Raw genomic sequence first — 21,046 nt, 5'->3', positions numbered from 1 at the left:
GAGGATAAATTATGCTGGTTCCCCTGTGCAAACTGCAAATGCGTAATTTTTTGCATTACTGTACTGTTTGCATTTTTAGATGCCTCGTACTTTACGGAAAGTGCCTGATGCCCTTAAAACCTTGTGGCTTATTGAACTTTCCTATGACAAGGGGATAAAGTTTCTTGTGCATTGCAGCACAGTACAATGAGCCTCACCCTTGTACGATTCTCCAGTTGGCACTTTCTCCTTTGAAACCATAAGACCGTTTGGGCTCGGCATTAAAAGAAAGCAATCCAGTTTCATCGGCAGTGACAATATTGTTCGGTGCCTACGAATTGATTATATGAGCCATGCTTTTTCGTCAACTGTCGGCATCGCCAGTGTTCGCGGATTCTGTTTTTCCGCACACTGCCTGCTGCATGATATTACGGCATTCCTTGAAATACCAATATAAATGGTCCGTTATTGGACATTATAAATTTTCCAGCTAGCTCATTCTTGGTTGCCAGCGTTTCGCCCTCGTGTGCTAGGGTGGGCTCATCAGTTGGTACCTAGCACACCTACCAATACGCTGGCTAGTGCATACCGTGGAGGCCACTGCGTAGGCTAACTGGAGCCACCGGCAGTGCCAATGCACTAAGAGACTTTGTCTCATCACTAAAAATTGATGCCTGCTTGGCCATCAGATGATATAGATATTGATTCCCATAGGGAATCTGAAATATTTGTCCTGAATGAGCAAATTTATAATACCAATATAAATGGTCCGTTATTGGACATTATAAATTTTCCAGCTAGCTCATTCTTGGTTGCCAGCGTTTCGCCCTCGTGTGCTAGGGTGGGCTCATCAGTTGGTACCTAGCACACCTACCAATACGCTGGCTAGTGCGTACCGTGGAGGCCACTGCGTAGGCTAACTGGAGCCACCGGCAGTGCCAATGCACTAAGAGACTTTGTCTCATCACTAAAAATTGATGCCTGCTTGGCCATCAGATGATATAGATATTGATTCCCATAGGGAATCTGAAATATTTGTCCTGAATGAGCAAATTTATAATACCAATATAAATGGTCCGTTATTGGACATTATAAATTTTCCAGCTAGCTCATTCTGTTGCCAGCGTTTCGCCCTCGTGTGCTAGGGTGGGCTCATCAGTTGGTACCTAGCACACCTACCAATACGCTGGCTAGTGCATACCGTGGAGGCCACTGCGTAGGCTAACTGGAGCCACCGGCAGTGCCAATGCACTAAGAGACTTTGTCTCATCACTAAAAATTGATGCCTGCTTGGCCATCAGATGATATAGATATTGATTCCCATAGGGAATCTGAAATATTTGTCCTGAATGAGCAAATTTATAATACCAATATAAATGGTCCGTTATTGGACATTATAAATTTTCCAGCTAGCTCATTCTTGGTTGCCAGCGTTTCGCCCTCGTGTGCTAGGGTGGGCTCATCAGTTGGTACCTAGCACACCTACCAATACGCTGGCTAGTGCATACCGTGGAGGCCACTGCGTAGGCTAACTGGAGCCACCGGCAGTGCCAATGCACTAAGAGACTTTGTCTCATCACTAAAAATTGATGCCTGCTTGGCCATCAGATGATATAGATATTGATTCCCATAGGGAATCTGAAATATTTGTCCTGAATGAGCAAATTTATAATACCAATATAAATGGTCCGTTATTGGACATTATAAATTTTCCAGCTAGCTCATTCTTGGTTGCCAGCGTTTCGCCCTCGTGTGCTAGGGTGGGCTCATCAGTTGGTACCTAGCACACCTACCAATACGCTGGCTAGTGCATACCGTGGAGGCCACTGCGTAGGCTAACTGGAGCCACCGGCAGTGCCAATGCACTAAGAGACTTTGTCTCATCACTAAAAATTGATGCCTGCTTGGCCATCAGATGATATAGATATTGATTCCCATAGGGAATCTGAAATATTTGTCCTGAATGAGCAAATTTATAATACCAATATAAATGGTCCGTTATTGGACATTATAAATTTTCCAGCTAGCTCATTCTTGGTTGCCAGCGTTTCGCCCTCGTGTGCTAGGGTGGGCTCATCAGTTGGTACCTAGCACACCTACCAATACGCTGGCTAGTGCATACCGTGGAGGCCACTGCGTAGGCTAACTGGAGCCACCGGCAGTGCCAATGCACTAAGAGACTTTGTCTCATCACTAAAAATTGATGCCTGCTTGGCCATCAGATGATATAGATATTGATTCCCATAGGGAATCTGAAATATTTGTCCTGAATGAGCAAATTTATAATACCAATATAAATGGTCCGTTATTGGACATTATAAATTTTCCAGCTAGCTCATTCTTGGTTGCCAGCGTTTCGCCCTCGTGTGCTAGGGTGGGCTCATCAGTTGGTACCTAGCACACCTACCAATACGCTGGCTAGTGCATACCGTGGAGGCCACTGCGTAGGCTAACTGGAGCCACCGGCAGTGCCAATGCTCTAAGAGACTTTGTCTCATCACTAAAAATTGATGCCTGCTTGGCCATCAGATGATATAGATATTGATTCCCTGAATGAGCAAATTTTTTTCTTAATTCTTAATTACTAATTTTCTCAATTCTTATTTTATAAACTCTTAATTTTAATTGTTATCTCATGTCGTGCACGGATAAAGTAAGCGAAGTGCTGTCCTTGTTGCTATGCCGCGGAGTGGGGAGTGATTAGTCAACGGGAGGCAGATAAGCTGGGCGCGCCTGCCGGCCAACTGATGTGAGAAGCTCACTGGACTTACGTAGTACGTCTTGCGGGGGGTGGGAGGTTTGAGACAGGGGCAGGATTCACCTGTCTGTAGAGCTAATTTTTTCATATATTTTTTTTAGGTGAATGCTCCAGATTTCCATGAATTTCTTGTATTTAGTCTTTGGCAAGTGGTTTTCATTCCAACTTTTTTTTTTCGAGAGTGTTCCGTATTTTAATACTGATCATAAAGATGGTTGAAAAAGATTAACATTTTCACTTCATAAGTTATGAATTTCATTATGGTCTGTATTGACAATTGAAAGTAACATTTTTACTGCTGAATTCTTGGACAAGTTGGTGCATCCCCAGTGCTGGATTATTTCAGCCAACAAACTCAGCATAGATTATCACAATTTGAACATAAAATACAAGCACTAACTACAGAATAATATTTTCAGACAATATTTTAACTTGCCAGATTGTTCGTACAATATAGGAGACAGTTCATGTTTGTCTTCCAGGGTTCGATTCCACATGAGGTGGCAGAAATTTCGTCCATTAGGAAGATGCTTAGGAGTTTTCATTTGCATTTTTGTCTGTGTCTACTATATATACGCACAATACCAATCCATACCCACGATTAATTGCAGAAAGATTAAACACACAATTTTGATAAAACTAGAGAGGAATTTGTCATGAACTTAGCATCGTCTGTCTCTATATAAAATCTGTTTGTTTCATCCGTTACCTTTTGTTAACAGCTCTTCGTTCAGAATTACCTTGAAATAATCATTTTCAGGGAATTCAGGGGTCAGATTATTATTTGACATAGCTAGATTTGGTGCTTGAAATGCATGTGCCTTCGGCGCAAACTCGTCGTTTGACCACGTGGACAAGCCTGAGTCAGTATCATTTCTTCTTCTCTCTGGCAGCAAATAATCACCACTATCAACACTATTACTCCCTATCACCACTAATATCCTTAATATCACTACCGCCATTATCGAAATCTACATCACCGGGCGAGTTGGCCGTGCGTTTAGGGGTGCGTGGTTGTGAGCTTGCATCTGGGAGATAATGGGTTCGAATTCCACTGTTGGCAGCCCTGAAGATGGTTTTCCATGGTTTCCCATTTTCACACCAGGCAAATGCTGGGCCTGTACCTTAATTAAGACCACGGCTGCCTCCTTCCAATTCTTAGGCCTTTCCTCTCCCATCGTCGCCGTGAGACCTATCTGTGTCGGTGCGACATAAAGCTACTAGCAAAAAAGAAATCCACATCGGACTCAATCTCTTAAAAGTGTAAGATTTCCTTCGGACACATTGTGTGCTCGTACGCTGCAGCCATAATTCAAACACAATCTTTACAACTGCGTGACAAAAGAAAAACATTTTCTTGCAGAACTACAAACGGAAATAAAGTAATTGGTTTTAAGTGTGGCTAATAAATGGCAGAGGCAAATCATGTAGTTGTAAGGCAGATCAGGTATATTCGATCATGGCACTGGCAGGCCATTTAAGGCAGCTCAAGTATATTCAATCGCAGCAATGAAGCGGTTAAGAACAGTATAATTAGAAGACACATGGATTGGAACATAGCAGTTAAGAGAGACAATAGTGGTTGGAAAGAAGACAATTGAAGGGTGCCATAAACATCCCAACCCGGTGCGAGCTGGACAAGGGAAATGGATGATGATGTACAGAAATATATTTCACTTCTGTGTTTGACATATTCCATTTTACAGAAAATAAATATTGCCAAGTATCTATTACCGTATTTTCGCGAATAATCCCTGCCCCTGATTAATCCTCGCACCCTAATTTTTAGGAAGGCTCATTTTGAAAAAAATTTAAATGAACTAAAATTCTTTCCTTCGGAGTAATGTAGACATAAACAAACATTTACTATCACTCCGCGAGGTCATCGTGGTCTTTACAGGCAAATATGAACATGTACAGTAAATTTACGGATATAGCTGCTTTACCTGATGTGATAAAAATACTTTATCACTGCTTTGAAATGTACTTGCCATGCAAACACAGGTATTTAATTAATCAGAGCTTGCAGTAGGCTTAATTCCCTGTAGATCGGAAGATTCATTGTCTCTTGCATCACAAGAATCCTCTTGCAAACGACTTACAAATTCGTTACACTCTATGTCTAAAACACTTCCCACACGCCATCTCTTTACTCAGATAGTAACACGACCAGTAGTGGATAAATCTCTTCGTGCAATGTAAACACTTGAAACAGACACGCCGGCGAATTCGGATGTTAGTTTTGCGATACAATAAAACCTCGTTAATTCAAAGTCTTAGGAATGCAGGAAACTGATTTCGAATCAACCACCAACTTGTAATTCAGAAATGCTAACCCTTTCCACGTCACAAAATATTTTAACACCCATTACTGCATGCAGTTAACATTGATTCACAGTTTAAAACTTTCAAATGCTATGAAAAAAACTATTCGTAACCAAAAAGGTGCGTATACAGTATTAATTTATGATAGCTCCCCTGTGCAAGTGCTTTATCCATTGGATTACTGTACTATATGAATTTTAGATTCCCTGTACTTGCACGGAAAGTATCTGATGCCCTTAAAACATCATGGCTTATCGAACTTTCTTATGAAGAGGGGTGGAAGGCTTTCGCTTCCGTCTGCATTGCAACACAGTACAGCAACACAAGTCTGTTTGGGCTCTGCATTAAAAAAAAAGAAAGAAAAAAGCAGTTTCATCGGCATTGACAGTATTGTTTGGTGCGTACGAATTAATTATAATTATGAGCCACGCTTTTTCACTGTCGGCATCGCCAGTTTTCTTGGATTCTGCTCCTCAGCACACTGCCTGCTACGTGATATTGTAGTGTTCCTTAAAACTCTGAACATAAAAGAATTAAGATTTCACTCGAACTTTAACTATGAAACACACTGTAGACACATCGAAGTGAGTGAAAGTGTGGAAAGCTACTCCTGCATGTTCCGGAAGATGCGTTCTATCGTGACGCAGAGAAATTTTGATTTACTCTGTAAAATACAATTTTAAAAATGTAAAGGCAGTTTAGAATTAAAAGTTTGAATTGTTTTCTGTTTAAGTATGACATGGAGAGTTGTTTAAATCTGCGCTTACACAAAGCATAACTGTACACTCAACATCGAGAAACTAGGTGAGCCTGGAGCTTGTTGCCAACCTTGACGCAAGTAAAACCTGCACCCCAATTTCGTGCCTCAATTTTTTTAAAAATGCGGGGATTATTCGCATAAATGTAGTATTTTTATGGGGTGCATTAAATTTGTTCACATTGGACAGATTTCTGCTTTATTCATGTTCTGCATTGAGCAAGTTTTACTGTACTAGAAATATTATCCTGCATCATACATAGGTTTAAATTACTGTGGATGAGTAGTCCATACCTGCCCACCCTTCCGATTTACCCGGAAACTTTCTGTTTTTTAATTCGATTTCTGATTTTCCGATTTATTTTTACTTCTTCCTATTTTTGACCAATATAACCTCCTGTACGGCCAATACTTTTCCCTTAGGGTAAAGGATAAATTCTTAGCCTATGTGCTTGTGTAATTTACGAAACCTCATGTTCAAGCATATTTATTTTGATGCTTCATTTCGAGAGTGTTTCGTCCTTCGCGTATCGTGTTTCCCACTCACCACAGCAGAGTGTGCACCTTATACAGCTGGGGATTCGGGACGGCAATCGTCCTGTAAGCAAGAGACGATAGCGCGCGCTAGCGATTCAGTTAATCGGGACGAAAGAATGAGCTTGTTATTGTGTTGTTCGCGCGCTGTTGACTTCACTTCTGTGTGTAGTTTCTTCGGAATTGTAGGCCAGTTATGCTTTCCCCCTCTGTCAAAGTCGTATGTTAAAAATGTATGGGACATATTGAATTGTTTTGTATGTGGTAGTTTTGCGTATTTAAGTGCATAATTTTAATGAGTTGAATGTTTTTAAAGGAGTGGTGTTGGGGACAGTTTCTGGTATTTTCTCTTCTCATTATGGACAAAAAATATAACAAACGTTATCTCCAAGTGTTCAGAGATACCTATAAATTTCCGTTCATATTACTGTCTGATGAAGAAAATTACCGTTTCTCGCATAATTAACACCCTTGCATAATTTGCGCATCCCAATATTTTTGGGTCCTAGTGGAGAAAAAGAAATCTTCACGTATTTGACGCACCCACAACTTAGAATATCAATCACGCAGCTCCGGATGCGTTTTGAAATACAGGGCAACGTGCTGTTATTAGCCGGCAGGAAATCCCACTGCACTAGTTCAGTGAGAAGTGACTAGTGACGCCCTATTCTAGTCTGATTCAAACATATTTTACGAGTGTTTTGGGACGGGACATTCTGTGATCTCGAAATTGTTTGTTAGTCCACAGTATTCGAGTATTACTGCAACATACAAACACGTGGTGATCAGTTACGCCGAAACATACGGGAATAGGGCAGTGGGCGACAAGTGTTCAGTGTGCAAATGCAATATGCGCTACCGTGGTAACAGGGAAGTGCATTTCAAGCGACCAGCAAATCTCGCAAAGCATTTCGCGGACCAAAAAGCAGTAAGTGTCTGCAAGTAGAGGAGGATCCGCAAAAATATATGATTTTGTTACGCAACGTTGGATAAGCTGTTTCTCACGAAATGCTGTATTTTGAAGAATGAGTAATAGCCGCTGCACTTGGAATCAATGTTTCAGATTTGAAGGCTAGCCGAGGCTTGATTAATAATTCATTATATAATTATTATATGAAGAGAAATTGACTTTCTCTTCGACGAAGAACTACATTATGCCAAAAAATGACGAATGATTTCAACCATTTTTATCGCTTTGTGATTGAGAAGCGTAAAGTGAAGGAATATTTGATCTCCCAAATAGGAACCGCAGGTCAGACGGCAGTCACTTTCCATATGCCATAAAGTCGAGCAGTCTATAAAAAAAGAACATAGTGTTATCGTACGCGCTACTGTAAGCGAAAAGCAACGATGTACTGCAATGCTTGTTGTAACAGCTGATGGCAGAAAGCTTGCACCTTACATCGTTCTAAAATGAAAAATAATGCCTAAAGCAAAATTTCCGCGAGTGATCCACGTTCTTATTCTTTTTAAAAGAGGGTGGATGGACACGTCACTCATACAAGATTGCACACGAACGGTTTGGGGTTATCTAGCAGGGTCCCTCCTTCGAAGCCCTGCCCGTCTCGTGTGGAACAGTTTTTGTATTTTTGCCGGTATGTCATTGTTATGACATTACATGAATTGTACTTTTATTAGTTCATGTTTATTTCACTTCAGATCGTATCGCCAGCTCGTAACAGGAAGAATATTTTCCATTGTCGGTACTTCAAGCTCACGTGTCTAACTTACCGGTACTTGATGTGCCCGTTTTTGACCTTCAGAAAAAAACTCATGCCGGAACTTTACGCCAAATGATGATAACAGCAAATGAGTTGAACCAGTTGTGTTTATATCATATTTGATGTATCTTTTAAATGTAAATGAATTGCAAATAATTTTTAAATATCTGAATTCCTTGAATGATTTACGCATCCGAAGTTTCCGCCTGTATTTTTGTCAAAAAAGGTGCATTAATTACAAGAGAAAATACAGTATTATGCATTTTGTTGCGTGTGTCGGCATGACATAAATATTATTATTCGTATTAAGTGTCATACATGAGAATGATTAGGTACATTTTCTTGTAACCATTTGTATGTTTTCCTACTTTAAGATGTTAAATTTAATGGTCAGTTCGCATTGTAACTGTAGATATGTATGCCTTTTACCCTGACCTTTTTTCACCTAGGCTGTGGTGGAATATTTGTGATGAGATCCAAGAATTAAAAAAATCTTCCTGTTTTTGGTTTCTAAAAGTTGGCAGGTATGGTAGTCTATATTTTATACTGATTACATCATTGTATCAGTAATGTTGTTTTGTGGAAATTGTGCCTTACGTAAGTAAAAGAAAGCAAAGGGGGGTTGAACGGGACGGAATTTTTGTGATCAGTAGTGGATTGTTGACCAAAATAAAATGGTACTATTGATGGAAAATGGGTGAAAATTTGCAGCCAGTGAAGGTGTTTGTACCTGATTGATGAGACAGAATGGGTTAGTTCTGTAGTATTTATTTATATCATGTCAGAAGCCATACATAAGTTTTAAATTAAATATGAGGAAAAGTGAAGAACTATGTTGGCACAGCATCAGTCTGATGTGCATGAGCGGAAATTTTTACTGTATCAGAACAACAACATAAAGTTCTGTAAAATAATTCTTGGAAACAAATTGGTAATGATGATGGAACCCCAGTATATTTTGATATGCTGTCAATTCCTGTAGTAGAAGATGAAGGGACAAATAGTGTCACAATCCGTACTGCAGTTCATGAAAATCATGAGTTATGGTTATATTGTGTATGTACATTGAAGAAACTGCCTCTGTACATAGGAGTTGTACTACTGAACTGAACTGTCAATATGTAACGTGCAAGAAAGAAAATCTCTTTGTTTTGTTTAAACCAGTAACATGGAATTTATAAAAGTAATATTTCCCTTGCAGGATTTCAAAAACAATTTTTAAATGTCTGCTAAAAAGATGATTTTCTTTTCCTAGGTAACTGGAGAGAGCATGAAGAAAGTGTTATTGTGTGGACGATATCACAGGACCGACTTCTAGTGGCATATGACATAAGTTCGAATGAGGTTGTATCTACTATTCCTACTGTGGGAGGCATCATTTACTGTATTGCAGCATCACCTATTGATGCAAACAGGTAAGGGTACAGCCTGCACGCTGTAGTTGTGTGACATCACGGACTACTCAGTGGGAAGGCAAGGTAGCTATCCAGTTTCTACAAACATTGTTTTTAGTGTGATCCAGCATGCACAACAACAAACGCCAAGACCAGAAGCTGCCGACATCTACTGTAGAACAGTCACTTCAGTATGGCATTTTCAGGCAGTAATGGCCATACATAAAAATATAGCTAATTATTGTAACTGCTAACACCATTGCATTGAGCCTGAAACATTACCTAATGTTCTCACTCCGTAACAAAGAAATAACAACATGCATTGCTGAATGGCAAGAAAGCATGTAGATGCTTCTTGTATCCGAGTTGTTGTAGGTTAAAACAGATTAATTGTGCCTGTTGTTTTATTCAAAATCCTGATCAAAAATACAACATTATTTATTTTAGTTGAACTTGGACTCTTGCCCGAGTACTTCATCATTCAGTGGTATAGCTCATTTAAATATTCCAGAAGTAATTTTCTCATCTTTCCTTCCTTAGAATATTTCACAACCTTTGTGATAATGTCCCTTTCCCTGCTAAGAATCACATAATTCCTTATCTTGCATGAAGCTATTCATTCAAACACATCATCATTTACGCTCAGGGAAACTGATTTATATTCCAACCAAATCTTTCCGCCTGGTGTAGTATCGATGGTGCATGCCCTTCCGCCTTGCTCCCTTGAACCACATGTCAAGTTTTCTGGTGTGTGCTGTACTTAACGCTGCATTAATACGTTTAGTTTTCAGAGGTGGTGGTCTCTGAAGGGGCTACGACTGGGAAGGAAGTTTTTTGTGGCTTTAATAACCCCAGTATTAACTGTAGAAAACAGTTTTCAGGGTTCATGTCACGATTAGAAAAATGCAAGCTTTCAGCTATGCAGCTCATACCACGTAGTTAGCGTGCTCATTTTGTTGTTGTTGTTGTTATAATTATTATAACGTCTCCTTCTTCGGGCTTTCACATTTGCCCATTACTTCTGCATTCATTCTTGGTGTTTTTCCTTTCTCTCCTGTGTCAATAACTTTGCTGTTTTTAGCTTTGGCTTTTCTTGGAAATCCTGGCATGCTTGAAGTTTTTTCCAGAGTGGGACGCACTCCAGGATGTCATTACGTGTGATCGAGTTCTTCGAGATCTCTTTCTACCTCAGTGAACCAGACCCCCTTTCATTTTCTTCTTGCAAGATTCTCAATCAAAAACTCCACCTTTACAATACTGATATTTTGTTTTTATTCTTCAAGTCAACATTAATAATTATAGGGACATGTTTTGTCCGTTATTCGTTTCCTTCTCCTCGAAGTAGTTAATGATCCATTTGTACTCTCATTTGCATCACACGTCCATAAGAGGGGATCCTTCTCTTCTGGATGGTGTTGGTTATCTTCTCTATGTAGATACAGTAAAACCTTGTTAAGACGTCTCTGCAGTGGACAACAAAAATGAACGTGTTAAGCGAGAAAACGTACTACTGAATACAGTAAAGTCTGGTTAGGACATTTTTGTGGCGACTGAAAAAAAGTCATAAAGAGGGATGTGCTAAAAATGAAAAGCAATTTCGCTGTTAAATGTAAGGTTAGAATGTAAAAATAATGACTAAAACAAAGATTTGTTTACAATCATAATTAATGAAATAAATAAATAATACATTTTAAGAACACCAACACAGTAAAACATCAAGGAAACATATTCTTAGAAATGCGAACTATACATGTTGCTTGTGTTTAAAGTTGTTTTAGGGAAGTGTAACATCTGGGTAATTTGTGCATGTTTCGTGTGGATTAGCATCCACTTTCTCAATAAACTTGATTAATTTTTCATTATCTATTAACTGTCTAGCTTTCTTCTCAATAGCTGAAGGTACTGCAAACCACCATGCATAAGTACAGGAGACCTAATTTATGTACTTGTTTACTTACGAACGTAAAATTAAGCATCAGCATGTTAGCTGACTACGTAAGTACAGTAGGCCTAATTTACATATGTTGTTACTTGTTACACATGGTGAGTTCAGTAGGCCTAATTTACGTACATTATTGCCTAAGTTACTCAGGCCTCATTCAGATGGTGCAGAAGAAAAACTTGACCATCTGCATTTGCGGGTGCACCCGCTTCCACTGACTTTTATACACACAGGGGGTCAAGTGGTGCAAAACTCCCCGTGCTTTTCAGTGGATCCTTTCCAACACACTCTTCAGTGCAGACTGTAATAAATATGGACCATCATCGTCTTTGTTTACCTTCTACACTTAAGAAAATACAAAAATAATTCAAGCATGCTGTGTCTTTCACATTTCGTTGGAGAAGATGATGGGTACAATTTTGAGGATACTCTCTCAGTAATGGGTCTAAACGATATCATGTTTTCCCAAACACGAGACCACTTGTATTTCCGACATTAACCCCTCAGCGTCGCAGCCATTTAAAGAGCTTCCTACCCCGCAGCCGGATGAGATTTCAACTACGCGCGACTGAAATACATTGATTCACTTACAACGTTACTACAATTATAAGGGTAGCCCGATATTCACGAAACTTGGAATTCCTTATGACAGAACTAAGTACGTGCAGATAATTACATAATTGTTTCACATTTCCTTAGTAATTTAGTTCCGAGTGATAGAGTTCGAAGCACTCTTCGAGACAGGGACCCAAGTCACACTCCTGGCAGCAGTACACTGATGTCTTCTTTTCGTCGTGTTTTTAACACAGGATACAACGTCTCTGAGGTTTGGATTTCTCACTCTTCGGTGCTAATTTCCTGATAAAATGTCTTTTCTGCAACCTTGGAACTGTATTATCTGATGCGCGCCGGCCCTGAATATTTCTTTCCCCGCCCGAGCGAGCGTATTTTGTAAACAAACCTTTCACCAGCTGCTCCGATAACGTACCCCTAATTGCTCAATATTTGTCTCTGTGACATGTGTGAATATTATTAGAGAAGTTAGGAATCATAATTCACTGTTGAAAACTTTCCTTTGACATGTATAATTATCAGTAGTCTCCTACACGAAATTTCCAAGTTCTGTTTCCTCCTCATCGTCACTCTCATCATTTACCACTGCTACATCATCTATTTCATTATCAGTGCTGCTAATACTGTCATTACTACTTCCGACTAAACGTTCATCTGAATTATACAATATTCCAAGCACGTTACTGTCAGTCAAACCACGGCTGAGCGCGGCGCGCCACACGGACTGATAAAGCTGCAGCGAGACTGAAAGCAGCAGGACGAAACTGAATGAGGGGAATAACACTTACTGTATGCGAAACAAATCAACTCGATACATATTTCAGATGAAAGGTCGAGACATAGTCTTTCAAGCGAGATATGTACCATGAACAACTGGCTCTCGTATCGTATGACAGAAAGCAGCACTTGCTGTTGCCTACACAGAGCGCTCGTGGAGAGTTACGAAAATATTACGAGCTGAGAAATAAAGACGAATATAATAAATAAACCGCACTCCCAATGTACAAATAGAGCAAAGAATATCACGCGAAAAGACAAACTTCTCAGATCATCATTTCTTTATTTTCTTCTGTGGGAAAGAATGAAACAAACAGACTTTTAAAAAAAAGCAGAAATTAGTGCTTAGACTTACTTGACAAATAATTAACCTTGCAAAAACAACTACATTATAACGATTTTAAATTCTTATTTACAACACTGATAAACCTGAAAATGTCTTCTTGGAAACAAAACAATTTGCATATCAATAACTACAAAACTCTTCGCGCTATAGTCGTAAATGTGAAACCATGTATGGGTCTATACGACGTATAGAGGTCGGCGGCTGCGGAGGAAAAGAGGGTCTATACCACGTATAGAGGTCGGCGCTGAGGGGTTAAAGTTAAGTTCTCAGTGTCGATTTCAGGTTCCATAACAACCGCTGTAAGTCACACTGGAATAGAAAAAAAATATACAAATAACTTGAATAAATTGAAAATGAGAAATAAATATGTCAAGTGGGTGACAGTGGGCCTACATATTTTTATCGTCTAAATCCATTTCTATTTCCTTATAAATACAGTATCAGGTTCTGATATAGGTCACAGTACAGTACTGATATTATGAGCAGGGTCGATCCGCTCTGTGTGATGACATGCGTACAAACTAATGCCCAATAACGGGTAACTGCGGGCGTGGGACCGCGACTCACTATGGACTGCCGCTCAAACATTTCTACGCGCGGTTTCTCTCTGCCTCCGCATCATCTGAAAGATTCTCTTTGAACAATCCGTTCTTAGTTTAGGGTTGAACCTGCGCCGTCTGAAAGAGGCCTCACAAATGTAAAATTATGCACCAAAGCATCAGACGCAAAGAGAACAAGACTGGCTTGGGACTGACGCTCCCTGCAACTGTAGGCCGACACACAACTGCACTCCGGGACCATGAAATTAAATTTTCTACCAAATCCTTACCCAGGCCAGTTGTCTTTGGCCTGTCCTGCCTGCAACGTGCCTGCGAATGCTAATTTAAATTCCTTATGGTGGGAGTTACGAACGTACTAAAGAGTGATGTAAATGTGCTGTCCAGGTTTCTTTAGCATGTATTTAATAGGACATGTCCTGGGACTTCGGAATAATGGTGTAATAACCAGGAAAATGTGCTAGAGAGGGACGTCTTAACCAGTTTCGACTGTATATGAATAAAAACTATCCAACAGGGATGTGGAAACACTAGATAGGATTTTTAACGACATGAGGGCTTTTTACGTCGTGTATCTGTGGGCACAGTGAAAACTATATCTACCCTTTCTAAAGATGAGAGGAAAGTATTAAAAGTTGGAAAAACACGAAAAAACATAAGAAAATTTTTTTTTTTTACTGTGGCTTATAAAATAACAAGTGCAGTGAAGGTGTGAAAAACATCAAACAACAAATATTAAAACAAGTGCACGGGACCAATAAAAGTATTATGGCAGATCACACTCTTTCAAATGTTAGTTGTGCCCCCTTTATCCGGTCTAGCTCAGTCAGTGCACGAGAGATCCCAAGAGGGACCATTCGTTCACAGGCTGACCTATTGGAGGCATTTAAAAGGGGTAGGATTGGCGACCATACACAAGAACAAATTCGAACACAATCTTTGACATTTATTTCATAAGCACCCATAAGGAAATGCATCACGAAATATTCTTGCTGCTTTTCAAAATGAACATTTTCACGGTGTTGACATTATGATCTGACTGTACAGATTAAACTGATTTAATTCTTCATCTGCATAGGCAAAAGGTTATGCTCTGAAAAGATAACAAACCAAAAATTAGGCCTTCACTGGCTTTAAAATCGAAAATTAAATGAGGATGAACCTTTTCCTGATTTACTCTGTTATTTACAATCTAATTGACGTATAACCTTTTCCTATTTCCTCTGTTCCAAAATAAAATCAGAATTCCAATCAACCACATGGTGAATAATTTACACCTCCATTAAGAATTATTTACATTATCTCAAGTTTAGATTATATTAGCTTCTTCAACTTATGAGAATGTTTCGTACAGTCGTGTGTCATAATCCAATTACTCAATTATCTTGAACACTGGGGTGTTCACTGTTGAGTCTTAAAACAATACCCCTGTTTGACTAGCATTGAATTCCTTCATTCAAATTTTATTTCTGTTGACACACTATCATGTTATAGAATTAATTAACATGAAATCATTCACTCAAATTTTAACACCTATTGTCGTCAAATTAGACAATTCTAATCTAAATTTACAAGCATATTAACTTTTCACATCATTGACTCACTGAACTATAGAATTGTTGAATTATTAACTCCTTGAATCATTTAATTTAATCATTAATTATTTAGTCATTGCTTATTTGATTATTAATTATTTAGTCATTGCTTCCTTGATCATTGTCTTTGCCTTCATACTAGATGATCTTATTCATCTTAATTCAACCCATGAAAACCTAAATCTTATCGTTAAGTTAACGTGATTTCAATAAACACTTCCACAGAAAAATAGATCAACAAAAGACAACACTGAAATAATCTTGATCATCGTGATGAACATGTGACGTAACTACAACATTCACACAAATCATTACAAAGGCCCCTTAACCAAACCAAAATACAGCCCCAATGGGCTACCAAGCCCTCGGTCTGAAGGCCTGCAGATTACGAGGTGACGCATAATCAGTGTGACGAATCCTCTCGGCCTTTATTTCGGGCTTTCTAGACTGGGACCTCCATCTCACCATTCAATAGCTCCTCAATTAAAGGTAATCGTAGAATGAGTGAACCTGGAACCAGCCCTCATATCGAGGTAAAAATGCCTGTCCTGGCCAGGAATCGAACCCGGGCCCTCCGGGTGAGAGGCAGGCAAGTTAGACCGTGATGCCGGCTTCCAACATTAATTAGCGTTACGCGACTTGAAAATCTCTAAACTTTACATTCAGTTTTACTGGGGAAACTTCGTCAGTTTTGCTCTGAAAACTTCTTTTAGTTCAGCAACTTTGGAAAGGTGGACCCAAATAATACATTAATTTACTCTATTGTAGAGCCAAACTCTTCGAAAAAATCTAATACCCATAACGGCAAGCCAAACAACAATCTACCACAAGTAGTTTTTAATTCTCTAATCTAATAAAATAAAGCACATTAGATACAAAAGCGCCCAACATGACGGCGAAATCCTCTTTTTTGATCTTCCATTGTAATATGGTCACCGGTATAGGTACTGTTTGCAGTCAGTTTGTGGAAATCTTTACCATGTAAATTAGGCCTACATCGGCTTTTCAAGGTTATGCTGAAGTCGAGAATATGATTTCAAATTATTTCGAAAGTATCGATCTTCAAGTTCTCGAATGCATTAAATTCAGTTCTGCCTGTCACTAATCACAATCAAATTGGAAAGAGAAAAAATATCATTAACACTTCTGAAATGATGATTATTTGCGACCTTGAGCTCAGCTGGAAAGCACGCTCGCTGTACAAGTCTGTACGAGTGCGAAATGATACAAAAATGTAACGTGCGCAAATAAAATGACTGCGGTTTTTACAACATGTTAACACAAAAATGTGAAATTCCCAGTCTTATATTAGGACGAAAACAGTAATAGGCAATCCCAAAACTTCCCATGGCTTTATGTATGTAAGGTGCAACATCTGTTCTATTCTTGGTAACATAATCGTGTACCGGTACGATAATATTAAAATACTACTGTAAATTTGTGTTACTTAAGAAGAAGCCATTTCGATTCCTGCCTGAAAGCCCAGTGACTACACAGTGCCCTGAGGGAAATGCCGAAAATTTGTTCAGCGATACACTCGAAAAATGTAGAAAAATAAACATCTAACCCTGGTTTTGCAAGTACGAACATTTGACGAAATTCGTTCTGTCTTCAAATTGAGCTGTCGATATGCGCTCTGTCTCCTTCCATTTGTTGTGGACACTCTCTGCTTTATGATTTCTACAGATTCTCTAAACATACCACCTGAATACGATGCTAAGATGGTTCTTTATGCAAGTTTGCCGTCGATCGCTTTTACTAGTACAGTACTTCCTCAAATTACCGCAATGACGAGACGTTAACAGCAAGATCCGTAAGTATGTCATAGCCGTCCTTTTGTGAGATGCAGTTTCTTGAAAAACGCCTGATAGAGGATTTAGCGTTGATGGGACTGAAATTTCTGGATGGTTGGTCCAGGAAATCGTTTCTTCGAGGAACGGATAATGCAGGATCTTTACAACGTGATTTAATTAGGATGTTTATGGGACCATGTAATTTGAGCGAAAAATACAGGAAAACGTAGTTTCCGGGAACGTATAATCGAGGTTCTACTTGACCCGCACAAACACCCATCCCCACAGTGTCCGCACAGGTAGCAACAAGACAAGAAAAATAAGTTTAAAAAAAACAAACAAGTGGAAGCAAAATTATCCAAAGGTAAACCAACACAAAAGGTACTTACCACAAATAAGACAAGCGACCAGAGGCCATGGAAAGAATGAAAATAACGATCACTGTATGGTTTCAAATACTACAATAATAACACGTCCAGGTTCTTTTGAAGTAATAAATATATTTAATCAGAGAAGGAAATAATATTAAGATAACTCTGGACTCAGAACATCAACAGGAAATTTAAAAAAAAAAATTAAACAGAGAAATAATATCAAAACATAACTAACCTACGGTTCGAACCGGCCTAGTTCATTGGGACCCAATATGAATTTCATAACCAGCCTATCCTCTTAGTTATAAAATACAAATAAATTATGCTTCTGTTTAATTACCTTAGATTGAGTTTAAAACCTTCAGCGTCATAAATTTAGTTACTTGCATAAAATTAATTAATTAAGTTAATCTTTCTTTACTTGTAAAATACACCAACCAAACGAGATACTAGGCGAGGAGTTTATATAAGGTTTCTAAACCTCGAGCAAAAGGAAGAAAACCAAGAAAATCCCGAAATAAACTAGGGAAAAAGGAAAAATCAAGAAAATCACAACACGCGGGCGAACAGTAATACCAACCAATGGGTCAAATCACATATAGCAAATCGGCCCCAAAATAAAGACAACGGGCTTAGCATATAACTTTTCAGACATCACCGGAGCATGAAAAATACCATTTTCATTTAAATCATCAATTAAAGCAATAGCCCACAAACGTCCAGTACATTTTCATCACAATCATCGTAATATCCATCCCCATGGCAACAACAACAATACAAGTACAGACCCGAGGGAGAGGACCAATAATAATTAAGATCACAACAATGCAATCAACAAACCGCACGAAAAGTTAAAAAAAAACGAATTTCAGAGGAAAATTAAAAGCCGAAAGAAAAGGGGAAATAACAGGCAAAAGAAAAATTCCCACCGGAAAACCTTATGAAAACTGCCTCCCTTAGTATCTTTCACAAAGCAAAAACGTCTCCTCTAACTCGAGCTCAAGACATCACCTCTTTCCTGTTAAAAGGAAAATGCCAAGAGTTTCCAGAACAAATATTACAATCTTTGTACCACATTCTTAAGAGTTTCCAATTTTGAACAATTCTAATTTTGAAATACCATACCAAACACGGGAACCGGTATCTAATCACAACATGCCGCCGAAAAAGTTATTATTATTATTAAATTCAAGTTCTGGTAAATGTTCGACGTCGTATTTCTAGGAGAGGCATAGTATGTGTCACCAACTGAATAGCACCAACTCTTCGATGAAATAGTAGCAAAATGTCATTAGAAGAAAGGTTTCAAACTTACAGTCTTCCGGGTGGCGTTGAAGAAGAACGCTGTTACTTACATTAGGCCGAAGTTCAAACAAATAAAACTAGTAGAAAATACAACATCTGCGATGCTCCAAAAGTTCGTCCAGAGTACAGGAACTCATAAATCGGGGAATGTGACCCCGAAAATGCACTGGATCAACCAGGCACCATCTTGAAGTTGAACATCATAGCGGAGCTATACATGCACGTCTGTTCGGCTTCCATGTTCTCGGCAGACCACCTCTCTTCCTCTTACAACGGTAAGCGGAAGTTGGCTTTCGTTACTCCAGGATCGGGATGCGCCAGAGGTTGCGCAGTAGGTTACAGTCCACGGAAATTAAACGACTCCCGGTAGGGCATATTAACCAACAGAGTTTACAGACCCGATGTAACTTCGAGTAGTTGCGTATAATCAAGTTTCAAATAAATAGTAACTCACCCACAGTCGTAGGAGAAGGAAGCAGTTCATTAATTTAAGTTACTATGAGGATTAAGTCCATATCTCGCAGGGAGATAAAGTGAAATAATTTCCACGGAGATAGACTCCAACTCGAAAATGTCAAACAAGGAGACAGTGTATTAATACTGTCTCATACTGTATCCTCCTAATTCAATACATCATATAATTCCATCATTAGATGGAGTAATCAAATTCAAACATGTTTCGACTTGTTTGAGCTATCTTCAGTGGGGGAAAAAGAAAAGAGAGGGTTGTATTATAATAATTACTACCATCAGGTCGGTTATCATCTCAAATCACTAACATGTGATCGGTAAGCATCAATTAATTTATTATTGTCCCTACACATAAGAAATGTGACTAGAACGTGCTCCAGAATTACAATAAGATGCTGTGTTCCCAAGACTCAAGCTTCAAAATCACTATAATTTTATCCTACAGGATCACCAATATTCCAGGCAAATTCGTAACGTAGGACACTCTAAATATCATTTCCTAGAATAATCAATTACTATTTATTGCTTACGACTATTAATTTAATCATAGGATATAAACTTCATGGTTTTGATCCGTATTGAATTGTGATCACAATAATAATTATCAAATTAACGACATTAATTTGATAATTATTATTGTCATGAATTTAATGTTTAACCTGATCTTGTAACTTGAGTTTTATTATTATTATTATTATTATTATTATTATTATTATTATTATTATTATTATTATTATTATTATTAATTCTATCAACAATCTTGAAATTAATCTGAAAAACCAGATGACACAATCCTAACTGTCGGACAGTGCATAAATGAAACTCAATTCAGTTCTAATAAAATGGAACCACATCCAATTCCATCTAACAGTATCTCAAATTGTTACATTTGTAAGTTAAATCCAATATTAATCGAGAGGTCAATTATTTTTAAGTATGACTTTAAATATAGGCATAAGATTGTAAAATCATTCAGAAGATGAACTACATTAAACTACACTAACAGAGTTCAAAATCTCGTTCACACAAGTAACAAGTCTACCTTGTCCCTACTAAGATTGGAAGTGTGAAATGTGACTGAACACTGCAAAATTAATAGAACTACTGGCTAGCAAAGATAGATCATATAGTTTCTACACAGATCAACAGACAGATTTCAAAAAATGGTACTAACTCATCGCCATAAGACCTATCTGTGTCAGTGCGATGTAAAGCCACAAAAAAAAAGAAGAAAAATTTTAGGATTGGGTTGAATTCCTGGCCGTCATCTTCAATATTCCAGTGCGTCCATCACATTCACCCTCTCGATGCTAGAATCACATTCATGATGGCGGGGAAGTTGACGTCCCATGACCATGATGTTCCTCTTGACATTGTATAGTGCATTTTGAAGTTGGCAACGATATCCGGTGGATTGTAGTCTTCTTCACATGCATGGTTGAAATTAGCTGTAACTGACACAATAAATGTTAGAGAGTGCACAAACAATGCAAAACTCTACCGAATCGTTGAATATCACACTTAACTTAGATTTGATGCTTATAGATCTATCCACACGGCAATATTCTGTTAGAGTAAATTAATAACAGAAATAGCAGAACGAGCTGATGTCCGTAAAATCAGGGTAGAATGAACGTCGCAGAATAAGACATAGTCCAAGCAGAAAATCAGATAGCAGAAAGTGAATGATTTGATGTGGTCTTAAGGTTTTATAGCTTCCAGCTTGGAGGTGTGTCTTTTATTGTAGCAGGTTATTGGTTTGCACCGGGCTACATTTATTGGCTGGGACTATTCCAGAACCTTGTGGAGAGCGATCGGGCGGGCACAGGCGCAGAGCTTACCCTT

General features: G+C 38.6%; 1 protein-coding gene across 3 annotated transcripts in view; it reads left to right on the top strand.

Moving 5' to 3' along the window:
* The window catches only part of LOC136857317 (gem-associated protein 5), a 310,853-nt gene that overhangs the window by 65,618 nt on the left and 224,189 nt on the right, over positions 1-21,046 (top strand). For all 3 annotated transcript variants that reach the window (XM_068225137.1, XM_067135896.2, XM_067135897.2), the window contains exon 7: positions 9,330-9,489. In XM_068225137.1, coding sequence (XP_068081238.1) covers positions 9,330-9,489 — 160 coding nt within the window. The remainder of the gene's footprint in view (positions 1-9,329; positions 9,490-21,046) is intronic.

Source organism: Anabrus simplex, chromosome 1 (genome assembly GCF_040414725.1).
Source record: "Anabrus simplex isolate iqAnaSimp1 chromosome 1, ASM4041472v1, whole genome shotgun sequence".
Taxonomy (NCBI): Eukaryota; Metazoa; Arthropoda; class Insecta; order Orthoptera; family Tettigoniidae; genus Anabrus; species Anabrus simplex.
Note: the sequence above shows the minus strand (reverse complement) of the source record. Positions and strands in the feature narration are given on the sequence as shown.